At 50.9% G+C, this 12822-nt stretch overlaps 1 protein-coding gene across 3 annotated transcripts in view; it reads right to left on the reverse strand.

Annotated features, from left to right (window-relative positions):
* Positions 1 to 5866, reverse strand: part of FANCI (FA complementation group I) — a 40421-nt gene extending 34555 nt beyond the window's left edge. Inside the window, exons 1-2 of one of the 3 annotated variants that reach the window (XM_034783424.1) lie at positions 5736 to 5866; positions 4774 to 4830 (exon numbers count right to left, since the gene is read on the reverse strand). In XM_034783424.1, coding sequence (XP_034639315.1) covers positions 4774 to 4792 — 19 coding nt within the window. In that variant the 5' untranslated portion in view covers positions 4793 to 4830; positions 5736 to 5866. Of the gene's footprint in view, positions 1 to 1477; positions 1965 to 4773; positions 4831 to 5323; positions 5343 to 5735 lie in introns of those variants that run through there. The other 2 variants (XM_034783425.1, XM_034783426.1) reach the window with 2 other exon arrangements.
* Positions 5867 to 12822: the final 6956 nt, after the last annotated feature.

Below are 12822 nucleotides of genomic sequence, written 5' to 3' on the forward strand. Positions count from 1 at the left end.
TTCAAGGAATAACTCCTCCCATTCATCAATTCTCCACTACAACACAATTCGATTTTATAATGAGTCTTTTATAGAAATGTCTCTCAATGTACAAGTTAAAACAATGGAAACATCACAGCAATGGCATATGAGAGAAAGGATGGGAATCAGGGCCGGCGCTTCCACTAGGCGACCCTAGCGGTCGCCTAGGGGGGCAGGATGTGGGGGGCAGCATTTCACCGCCCTCTGCGGAATTTCAGCAGCGAGGGGCTTCTTCCGCTCTGGGTCTTTGGCGGAAATTCGGCGGCGGATCCTTCACTCGCTCCGGGACCAGCAGCCGAAGTGCCCCGAAGACCCGGAGTGGAAGGACCCCCGCCGCCGAGAACGCAGCTTCAGAAGAGGAGCTGGCGCCGATTACTGTGGAGGAGCGCTGCCGCCAAGGGCGGCAAAAACCCTGGCGCCGCTCCTGATGGGAATCATAACTAGGAAATGGCACTGGTCAACAACTAACCATCTATAGGCAGCACCAAAGAGGTATGGGGAGAAACCACTGAAGCAGAATTGTAACCAGACACAGAATGTTAGTGTAGTAAGTACCAACCAAGCATCCTGTTAACATAAGTCATTCAAAGTACAGCAGCATTCTCAGTTAGGACATTCTGTCTGGTATAGGGCATTCTATCAGAGTTTCACCCCTTAACAGTCTGTTTTTTAATTGGCTGGCCATCACATCTCTGGCCTGAAAGTTCAAAAGGATGTGGAATGACGAGCAACTGAACAGAAAAGACAACACGAAGCAGCACAGGACTGGCCTCACAAAAATGCAGAGATTCAAAGCTTTATTCCAGATAGAGCTGTCATCACCTCGGAAACAACCAGAAGATTCACATTAGGAAGCACTCAGCACAAAGGGGGAAGAGAGGGCTTTCATTTTAATTATAATTATCAGGAGGGATATTTGCATGAGAACACGATCATTGCTCCATAAGAACCCAGCTGTCCAATCTCTGAGAAACATCTGCAATGTCAGTGAAGAATGACATTTCAGATGCAGAATTAGCAGAGACATACAGTTCTCTACTGACACTAAAACACGACACAGCCCCTATGGTGAAGGAACAAAAACCTCTCTTCCCAGGCAAACATTCCCAGGGATAATAAAGGACAAAGCAACACAGAAACTTGTGGGCAGACCTCTCAGTGGCCCGTGACACCAGATAAATAACACACCCAACCCTAGTTCAGGGAGACAAGTGGGGGGAGAGGAGGAAGGCACCGAAGCTGGAGTTTTTCATACGTTTGCAAGTTTGTTTTTAAAGCCATCCCACACTGGGCTCTAGGCAACCCCACCCCACCCCACCCCCCTCTGTAACTCCCCCTTGCAACCCCACAAGCCCTCACAGCCAGCAGCCACCGCAGCCGCCTCTCACCCTGCCCTCGCTCCAGGCACTTCCCATCCTAGTGCCCTCGCCCCCCCATGACCGCGGGTCGTTCTCACCTCCGAGCCCGCTTCCGCAATCCGCTCTCGTCGCATGCCCGCTCGGGCCCCGACTCCGAAACTCCCGCCGAGAACTCCCTCTCCGTTACCCCTGGCAACAGATCCCGCCTCCCCGTGCTCACTTCCGTTACCCCTGGCAACAGAGCCCGCCCTCAAAACCATATGCCAGCCCTGCCCATCGGAGAGAGGGCCGGGACCCGGATGCGCTAGGGCAATAGAACTCCCTGAGAGGTCCTCCGCGGGTTCGAATCTCCCCTTGTCCGCGGCGCGGGGCAGCTGCCGATGAAGATGGCGCGAGGAGGGGGGCGCTCAGCGACCACCGCCCCAGGGCTCCGGCACACGGAATCCAGCCCGGGCTGGCGGCGGCTGTGTCTCATTTACCCGGGCCCCCCTCGAGCTCGAAGGCCAGCTAGAGCGGTCACCCCCTCTGTCTGGGGCGCTCTGCTGCCGGCCAGGAGTTTTCACTGGAGCGCAGGCACCGCCCCGAGCCCACCCTTGGCCAAAAAGTGTGTGGGGCGGGTTCAGCGATGCCAGCCCCACGCCGCGAGGGAGGCAGGGCTTGGGCAAGCGGCTCGGGCCGGTCCCTTGGTGGGGGAAGCGGGGGGCTCTCGGAGCAGGCAGGGGGAGCGATCCCTCTGCGGTGCCCCATTTTCCCTGTGGGAAATATGGCCACCCAGGGCCAGCCTTAGGGGGTGGGTCACCCGGGCCACCACCCCCGCAGCACCATGGTCAGGGGGTGCCATGTGGCAGCACAGAGGTACCTGCTGCCGGTGTGGAGTCAGAAGCTGCTCGTGGCTGGCAGGGGAGTGCCACGTGGGGGGGGAGGGGACACACCCAGATTTCTCCCTGGTTCCTCCTGGTGAAGGAACATTGTGGGAGGGAGGTGAGCGGTTCCCTACAGATACTGCTCCCCACTCCCCACCCTGTTCCTCTGCAACCTCTGTGAGGTGGGCATCAGGAGCTGCTGCTCCCCTGTCCTCCCCTTATGCAGCCCGGTGGGGATAGTGACCTGGATGCAGGGAACCCTCACTCCCCTCCTCACAGCCCCCTGGGGTGCACAGAGGAGCAGTGTTCAAGGGTGGGGGGGGCAGTAAAGCCAGCTGCTCCATGCACCCAGATCAGTTTCCCCACTTGGGTGCAGGAGGAGGTTGCAGGAGTTAGGGGCACAGGGGGTACCGTGCAGAGGCTAGGAGCCCATGGGGGCCAGAGGCAACAGAAGGGGATGCCATGCCCATGGGGGCCCGGGGCACTAAAATACAAGTTTGCCCAGGGCGCCATGGCTCCATGGTCACCCTATGCAAAACCCTCTCAGCGGAGAGGCCAAGGACTGAAGGGGCCATAGAGGCTGAGCTAAGGAGTGGCAGGGCAGTGGAAAGGGGTGCCATCCCTGTTCAGTGGGTCAACAGAGGACTCTTCCTTTAGGGCCCTAAATCCAGCACCTTTCACCAGCATGGAATTCAACTGAAAAAAATCTCCCAGATGAACTTTCAGTAACAGCCTCCTCTGTTTTATTTCACAAAAAGAAGAACAGGAGTACAGACTAACACGGCTGTTACTCTGAAACCTGTTTTATTTCAGTGCTTCCCTACACAGATCCCAAATCCTCCTCGCTTCTTGAGGGGAGTGACAGGGGTCACACACATGTCCACCTCCCTGGATACATTATCGCACCCCATGTCTTAATAAGAATTGAACAATCCTGCTCTCAGAGTGGCCCCAGCCAATAACAGCTCCCTGGGTTCCGCTCATTGCTGGGTTTCCCCTTTGAGGCTTTCCTAGCAGGGCCTGAAATGCTCTCCCAGACTCATCCTCTGAAAGTCAGGCTCCCCAAGGCTTGTTTTTCATGCATTTTTCCCCACCTCCACCACATTTACATGCATTTCAACATCTGCTCTCAATTGGGCTTTCGTAGAACAGACACTGACAAATAAACCCCCTCTTTTACCCTCAGGGGGCAATGGAGCACTTTGAATTTCAGGAACATAGAACCACTTTGAATCCAATTAGATTTGAAATGTGTTAGGATTCTCATCCTGAGATTTTTTGGAAACATTAACTCATTTCACATTATTCAGTGCTTACTAGATTGAAGAAGTGATGAAATTACTGGCTGGAGTTATATGTAATGTTGTTGTAGCAGTGTTGGTCCCAGGATATTAGAGAAACAGGGTGGGTGAGGTAATATCTTTTATTGGACCAACTTCTGCTAGTGAGAGAGACAAGCTTCTTGAATGGTCACTTAGAATAGATGCTAACTCAGGGATCGGCAACCTTTGGCACGCAGCCCGTCAGGGTAAGCCCCTGGCGGGCCAGAGCAGTTTGTTTACCTGCAGTGTCCGCAGGTTTGGCTGATCGCGGCTCACCGCTCCAGGCAAATGGGGGTTGTGGGAAGAGGTGGCCCACGCTGCTTCCCGCAGCCCCCATTGGCCTGGAGCAGTAAACCGCGGCCAGTGGGAGCTGCGATCATCCGAACCTGCGGACGCTGCAGATAAACAAACTGTCCCGGCCCGCCAGGGACTTACCCTGACAGGCTGCGTGCCAAGGGTTGCTGATCCCTGTGCTAACTACTTTTGCTAAACGGTTTGATCTTGTATTTAGTTGTGACATTCTAAGTACTTTTCCCAGACCTCAAGAAGAGCTCCATGTAGGTCAAAAGCTTGTCTCTTACCAACAGAAGCTGGTCAAATAAAATATTTTACCTCACCCACCTTGTCTCTCTCTAATCTCCTGGAACGGACACAGCTACAACAACATTGATAGAACTAGACTTACTGTAGGTTGCAGTATGCAGTAATACCAAAGCAGTAACAACAACCATAAAGTGTAGGGGGCTGATACCGTCAAATACTGTATTGTTTTTGATGAGGCTATTTCTGCAAGTGCTGTCAGCATGCACAAGGAAACGTGTCTCCTACCGCATCCTTGTGGAGCTTTTGCAAGCACGTCACGAATCACTAAGCAGGCAGAAATGCCTTTTACAGACATCTCTATGGAGCTTTTAACAGACGTCTCTATGGAGCCCATGAGATAAGAAGAGGGAAGAAGAGGATGTGGTCTGGAGGGGGAAAGAAATAACTAGGAAATGCATCCGACAAAAGGACGGACAGACGGACACACACACTCTCTCTCTCTCTCTCTCTCTCAGTATTTTCTCAAGCCCTTTTACCCCTGGGGAGCATCAACACTTTCCCTTTCCCAGAAAAATTGTTAAATACAAACTTAAAATATCATTCTCCTCTTACCTTTTTGCTGCGCCTGGTCCTAATACCAGCTGAGACTTTGTGTGTGCAACTCACCTCCATCCTTGCGTGTCATTGTGGGATCTGCAGGTGACAGGGCATCATGGACAGGTTCTGAAAACAGGAGAAGGCCTTTAATGGGCTGCTGGCCTTGCTGAACCCTCCTTGTCTAGTGAGGTGGCAGCCTGCAGGATGCAGTGGGGTTTCTACTCAGGACAGGGAAGCTATGTATATTTTTATTTTTGGTAACTTCTGCTTTTGTGTCCTAAGATTCAGCAGGAGTTTTTTCTGCTTTGTCAGGTCACCTCCTGGAGGGAACACTGACAGGGCGCTGACACTTCTATTATGACAACCAAGACACTAGCCTCATTCCTTCCAGGGAAGAAAAGGTTGCCTCAGTGTCCTGTGGAGAAGATGCAGCACTTGCTGTTCCTTGGCAGGGTATTAGCAATTATTGTGGCCCCACATATTTGGCACCTTTCATAAATGGTTCCATTTCTAGCAAATGGGCTCCTGCCATGGGTGCACAGGGTCAGTGCTCTGGAACAGCTCTCAGTCAAACCCAGGCAGGACCCTCAGTGTGACACACCTCCGGGCACACACTCACTAGGATAAGCCTCCTTGGCTTCAGCGCCTCCTGGGATTGATCTCAGAGCTTTCAGCTACCCTGTTCCATGCCGGGAGCCTCCTGCAGTGAGTCTACCTGAATAGGACACCTGGGGAAGCCTTACACGTCCCAAAGGAGCCATGCCCCCCAACTTCTGCAGTCAGCACTGCCTCTCAGCCAGTGTTGTAAAACAGAAGGGTTTATTAGTTGTCTGGAACACAGCGTAGAAAAGTTCTTTGTTAGATATAATTTTCTGGTTTCTGTGCTAAGTCCACCTGGCTTTCCCCCTCCCCCCCAGGCACCTTCCAAGACCCAATCCAGTAGAGTGTCCTGTTTCCAACAGCCCACCTTCAGTCACAGCCTATTGCCCCTCCTCCATCCTTTATTGTGTTTCCCGAGCAAAACTGGTCACCTGGCCTCCATCTCTCTCTTTGTTCTCCAACTCGTTGTAGCCAACTGGCTTCTTGCAGAGGGTTGGTCCCCCAGCCATCAGTTGCTAATTTAAGAAATGTCGAGTCATTGTCTGGGCACAGGAAGCTAGACAGCAGACACATCTGGTCTCCTAGGGTTCACTGCAAAGATCAAACACCATTGTCCCACCACCTAGTTAATTGTGCAACACATAAGGGAAACTGAGGCACACACAGTATTCATACAAAACATTAAGAAAATCCCCCCACTTCATAGCATAGCATAGAAGATTAGGGTTGGAAGAGACCTCAGGAGATCACCTAGTCCGACCCCCTGTCAAAGCAGGACCAACACCAACTAAATCAATTCACACCTAGCTCTGTTTTGTTCTGAAACAGATTTCTCAAGCTGGGAGATACTGACAATGAGAAACCACCTGCTCTGCATTGTAATTTCTTTGCAGTGAATTGCTATGCAACCTTGCCAATTTGCTTTAAACATTATAGGGTGGCAAAAGCCATTGTACCTCTATGATCTCTATGCCACAGGAAAAGCAAGTCATCACAAGGGAGTTTGTTACTGACCTGTAACTTTCTTTTATATGTCTTGAAATTTATTACAGTTCCAAACTAAACACCACTGCTCATAATGTAGGCCCTACAGATAAACAAAGCTGTAGTGATGTGTGCATTCTGATTCAGTTTTAATAAGAGTAATTTGAATAAATGTGAGACATGTATGAATGGTCAGGATGTTACAGAGATGAAAACTGTATGTTGGGTCACCCTGAAGAGTCTATCAATCCCTGTTCAGGCTGAACAGAAGTGCAGATGCCTTCCAATCCGCTCCTTTCCCCGACAGCCCCAAGCTGGCTGCCACATAAGCATACATGCCACAACATGCATCGCTTGGTACTAACAGTGTGTCATTGTGTCCTCATGCAACATCCCAGTGCAACCTACAGTAATTGAGAAGACTCTCTAAAGACCACACAAGCTGGTCTCTCAAGCTGAGAGAGGGACTCTGGAGGACCAGGACAGTCCCCTGATCTTTGGGCCAGAGAACCAACGTACATAAGCCTGATTAATAACATTAGGTTCACCCTGTAACCCTGACTGGCTGTAGTCCTGCTGTGTAGAAGTGATCTGGGACCTGATCCCTTATGAGAAGGATTTGTGTCTGGTAACAGATTGTTACAGTGCAGTGGATCCCAGAGGCAGATTCCTTCTCCAAAGTGACTCCTGTATAATTCGGGTAGTTCTCACCTCCAAAAATGAGCAGATCTGGGGTCAGGAAGAAATTATATCGATGGCACTGTAAGATCTTAAGGTGGGCATGGTGACGAGGCAACAGGTCCTCTTTCTCTGGTGCTTTGAGCTGGGACCTTCCATCAGGATCAGGTGGATGTAACCATCACAATAATTTTCCTGCAATACAAAGTACTGGGATTGATTCCTTTGAATGGAGGGGAAGCAGGAGGTGAGGAGGCTAGACTTGATGAAAAACAAGCCACAAAAAGATTTTCTTTTTTCTCTATACAGTCCTTCCTGCCTCTGCTCCTCTCAGCTGTTTCACGGCAGCCGGCAGAGGGCACTGTAGCACTGAGCTACTTTTCTGAAACAATGGAGCTCTTAAAGAGAAGGCTGATAAAAGCACTGAATTGCAGTGGTGCCAGGGCTTCTGCCTTTCCCTGACTCAGTCTGCCAGCGACCCTCAACTCCCACATGAGCCCTAAGCCAGGGAAGATATCATTGTAGGCAGGTGGTGTATTTAACCTTTGACTCCCAAGATACTGTATATACCCTACCCACCATCCCCAAAACACCAGTGTTTGCAGTGCCTCTGAGGATCATTCCGCATGTTGTGGACACCAGTCAAACCTCGGAGGGTCTTTCCTTAGTTACCCTGGACACGGCACCACCTTTCCCAGGCATTGCCTCTCATAGAATAGAATCCTAGAATATCAGGGTTGGAAGGGACCTCAGGAGGTCAGCTAGTCCAACCCCCTGCTCAAAGCAGGCCTCTCTCCCTGATGAGCTCTATCTGTTTGGGTTGGGCTGCAAAGCAGATCCTGGTGTGAATAAGGGGAGGGCAAGGTGGCCTCCTTCGTCCTGCCCCAGTGCAGACAGGTTCCATTTGGGCATAGGGGTGGTAATTACTGTCACAGGTATCCCTATAGGCCATATAATATTGTGAGGCTGGGCTCTAGTGACCTGTGTGAGGGAGCACAGCACCTCTATCCCCTACACACCCACATGCTGTAGGAACAGAGCACTCCAGGGTTGGGTGACGAGCCTGGCTGAACCTGGACCATAGGGAGCTGTTAGTTCTACAGACCCACAGGTGTGGGTTGGGTGGCAAAACCAGGTCCCCAAATGCAGTCAGCAGTGTGGTTTTAGTCAGCAAGGGCCTGATTCTCCCATACTTTGCTGCTTGTGTCGCCATTCACACTTGTGCAAAGCAAGGGCCCAAAGGGTGTAATGCACTCTCAGTGGATCCTGACGGAGGAGCCTTTGACCCCCCATTTGGCACAGGTCTAAATGGTGACACCAGAGGGAGAAACAGGCCCAAGTTCCTATCAAGGATTTTATACACCTGCTTGAAAACAAGGAAGGGGAGGGCAGTGAAACTACTGCTCAGACATGGCTTTGGCTGCTCCAGGAGAAATTCACGTGGATTTTGTACCATCAGAAAGCAGCAAAGTTTGGCTAAAGTAAAAACCTCAGTTCAGCCTCCTGTGATTAGATATTTGTTACTCTAATACTTTACCCACATGGGTTGTGAATGAGCAATTGGCATCTCTTCACCAGCGTTAACAGCCAGGTGACAAAATCCAACCCAGTTATTCTTTCATATTAACTGAAAGACTCATGGTCGAGTCATTTAAGTTCAAATGTGACTGGCTTTAAAATGGTTCTTATCCAATGGAAAATCCTCTCTAGTGTCTGGGGATTACAGAGCAATCAAAAAGCTGTTGTTCTTGTAGGGCCTACACATAAGCCAGACTTTGTGCTCCTCTTCGTGGGTCCACTTAGGTTGCCACCTCTTCCAGATTTCTTGAGACTGTTCTGATTTTGAAAGGTTTCTCTTACAAGTTGCAGGATGTTATTTCTAAAAAAAAACCACCTAATTTAAATGTCGTTAATAAATCAACATCAATCTATGGGGGGGAAAACTCTTGCATGTGACAGGCAGTATTGTCACAACATTGCAATGTGATGGCATTGTGATGTGACACAGGACAAGTCTCCAAACATGGAAGCAGCAGGATTTCTCTAGCAGACATTTTCCCTAGAGCTGTGTCTGAGCTTACCTGTCCAAGTCCTTGGGGCAGAGTGCTCAGACATATATGCTGCCAGCCCCTACTGGTCATGTGCTGACTTTGGGCCTGACCCTGTACTACTGAAATCCATCAGTAGTTACCATCAACATCAGTGAGCACAGGATCAAGCCCATTGGTACTAATACTGATTCACAGAACAGTCAGCAAACAGATGGAGTTGTGTTCATTCCATGAAGCCCAGGTGAGAGGCAGCATTACCACAGGGGAAGGGAGTTTTATTAGACAAGAGGAAAACTAAAAATAGGCAGGGAAAGGAACGTTATCTCTATAGAATCATGGGGCTAGACGTGTGACTCAGACCATGCACCAACACAAGGAAGTAAGAACTCCTCCCTGAAGGGAATCCTGGAGGGCTTTCTCCCTAACCAGGGAGAATCCCTGTCCATTGCAGGGAATCCCAGGGGCTCTGCCTATTAGGGAAATCATTTCTAAAGCCTGCTCCCCAACAGGAAGCCAGGTCCTGTACAGAGATAAATTCTCCAGGGGAGGAGAACCTCTTGCAAAGAGCAAAGTCCCAGCTGGGGACAGCAAGCCACATAAACACTGGTATTGCCTGTGTAGCACAGTAAATATAGACAGCAGGCCAGGTCCAAGGATAGTGGGACTATATGGAGCCACTCACATTGCTACAGAAACTCCCTGTGTGGATCAGCTATGGGCCTGACTGTCACCAGCTAGGGGTGGGCACACAAGCCACCCACAAGAAGGTGCTTTGAAGTAGCTGGGCAGGTCCCACATTGCCCAGATGGCTCCTCTGGAGAAAGAAGTGCCCATGGATTGCCCTCTGTGGGTACCATACAGGAACCTTCTGCTATGGTTGATGGTGCAGACACATGGAGAGGCCAGAGTAAGGAAGTGTGGAGCTGAGGTGCTGATCCTGCACAAAGTGCTCATTCATGATTCAGGGACTTCCGGAAGCCCTCCTTGGCCCCCGATGCTCTGCACCAGCTGCACTTTCTCTTCTGAGTCTCTCCTCACGTGTGGCTGGGATCAGAGTTTGTGTAAACTCCTTAAGCAATAGGAGACAAGGGGCAGCTTTTGTTGCGTGAGGGAGTTTAACCTGTGTTTAAGTAGCTGGGATTTAGCTGAATGATCGGTACACAGAGCAAACACAGAGTTAGGGCTTTCGTAACTGCATTAATCAGGGACAGGAGCCACTGAAAAGAGCAATGTTGAAGGGGGGTTGACGTCTCACCAGCCCACATACCTCAGGGGTCCTCAGCAGGCAGGGATCCAGATGGGTAACACTCAGGACTCCTGGCAGAGTCTGCTTCACACAACATGTGGCCTGCCTCCTTATCCCCAAAGGATTCCAGGCCTGGTGCAGCTGAGAGCACTTGACTGTTGCCCTCTGGGTCTGATAGTGCCCCAACATCCCTTCCTTCGAGATAGTTCCCTGCACCAACCCCAGAGGAACAATCTCTGTTTTTGGGTGGTAGTATCACTGAGGTTCCAGACAAGGATTTTAAATGAGATTACCTGGCTGTCCTTGTGCTTCACTATAACTGTAGCGATAGCATCCAGATTTTCCTGTGGGAAAGCACAGGCCCCTGCCATTTGAACTAAAGGAGAATCTCCATTACTTGTTAGCATTATAGGGCCTATGACACACAGCACAGCTCTGACTCCAACCAGGAGCAGGCAGGGGTGCAACATACACACCAGGCCACATATTACAGTGGATTCCAAATCTCTAGCACCTTTCATCTGAAGATCACACTGTGTTTTAGAAGCTTTAATTAAAACCTCAGTCTTGACCCAACAGAGGTGGGCATGTCGGTGTTACTGTCCCCATTTCACATATGGGGAAACTGAGGCACAGAGCAGGGACATGACTTGTCCAAAATCACACTGCAAGTCACTGGCAGAGCCAGGAGGAGAATCTATGAGTGAGAGACTCCTAATACCCAAGCACTGATTACTACACAACCCGCCTTTTCCTGTGAAAAATTTCATAGCATCCCCACCATCCACATGCTCTCTCTCCATAACACACATGCACACACACTTTCTAAACATGGTTTTGGGCCAAATCTGGGTCACAAAGGAACACTCCCTTCCTGGACACATTGACCATGACTGGCTGGAGGTGTTCATGTCCCCTGCACACTTGGATGAGGTGGAGAGGCCATTTGTTAACAGAGCTGCTTTTGGGCTCCAGGATGGAGAACCTCAAGCTTTCATTTAAAACAATCCTTTTCCTTGAGACAAGCTTTGAAAATGTAACTATCAATAAACTGACAGCTAAGAGTGATTGGAACATACAGCCTGGCTGCATGCTACAGCAGAGGCTGAGGGACCCACCGATCCACACGCACATGCACTTCTCAGGGGAAATGAGCCGTGGAATCTGAGGAGCATCCCAGAGGATCTTCTCCCTGCCCTTCCCCACAATTCTCCACCCAGCCCTGTGATCATCATGGGCAGAAACTGGTTCTGTTTGAGGCAGGCAACTAACCATTGTTTCTAACCAGCCCCAACATGCCTTGGATGGCTCTGCTCATGTTCAGAGTGCTGCAAGGGGAACTCCCCTCTTGTACCCCCATCGTTGTCAATAGCTCACATGGGTGAGGCACCTTCCTAGTCCCTGCTCCCCAAGAGCAGGAGAGGTGAGGGGCCGAGCTGCTGCTGCACTGAGTGGGAATCCTGTATTGACTGCAGCCCAGCCTCAGCCCAGAATCTATAGAGTTAGAACCGGCAGGGAGCCTGGAGTCCTGTTCCTCTACCCAACAGCTCACTCCCCAACATAGCTACAGAAGTGCTGTAGCAGCCAGGAGAGACCTGCCTCAAGGACCATCCATTAGGACCACTTGGTCCCTCTTGTCTGCTATTCCAAGGAGACCTCAGCCCTTCCCGCCATCTCCCTCTACATCCAGTGGCAGATTGTCTTTTCTTTCCCTCCTCACTTCTCCCACTGCTCTGTGCTTCCATTCAGCACAGCCTCAAACCTCTTAGGAACTACAGCCTCCCAGCATCTCTGAGGAAGGAAGGTTGTGTGGGAGCGAGGAGACTTGGGACCAATTGCTAGCTCTGCCACAGCGTCACTGAGCAACCATGGGCAAGTCACATGATCTCACTGGGCCTCAGCTCCCAGAGCGGGATCCCGACCCAGCTCCCAACCTGCATGAGGCTCAGGTACTAGCGACAATCGCCACAGAAGAGCCAATAAATACAAGATCTTTGCAGTTCTAGGGCTCCTGTGGCCTCCTCCGTTCTGCTGCTTCTCAGGGATTCCCAGAGAGAGAAGGCTTCCCAGCCACCCCAGCTGCAGGAAGGAGCCCGGTGTTCCCTTGTGCAGCCGCTAGTGATAACTGCGCTTGCTCCCAGGCAGAACAATGCTCGTTTTATCATCAACAGTTTCTCCACTCTGACAACCTGCTTGTGAGGGGCTCTGACTGATTCACAGACAAAACAGCCGCTGGCACCGTCGATTGCAAACGGGTCACCCAACCGACCACAATGGGCCCATTGTACTGGAGATGGACGCCGCTCAGTGGACAGGACGGTGCATCTGGAAGGTGCTTTTCACAGGTCCTGTTGAAGTCAAGAGGGAAACGCACACCCTTTAAAGCAGGAGAGGTTCCCAGGGATCTGGAACCTTCCCAGACAGTCTCCATTGTGACTGGATCTGGGGAAGCCAACACCTTAGGGAACCCTCCTGAAGATGGGTGAACATGCACATCTTTGGCTGGGCTTCCCAGAGCAGATGTCATTCCCAGCACTAGCAATATCCCTTAGCATCGGG

The sequence above is a fragment of the Trachemys scripta genome, chromosome 10, assembly GCF_013100865.1.
Source record: "Trachemys scripta elegans isolate TJP31775 chromosome 10, CAS_Tse_1.0, whole genome shotgun sequence".
Lineage (NCBI taxonomy): Eukaryota > Metazoa > Chordata > Testudines > Emydidae > Trachemys > Trachemys scripta.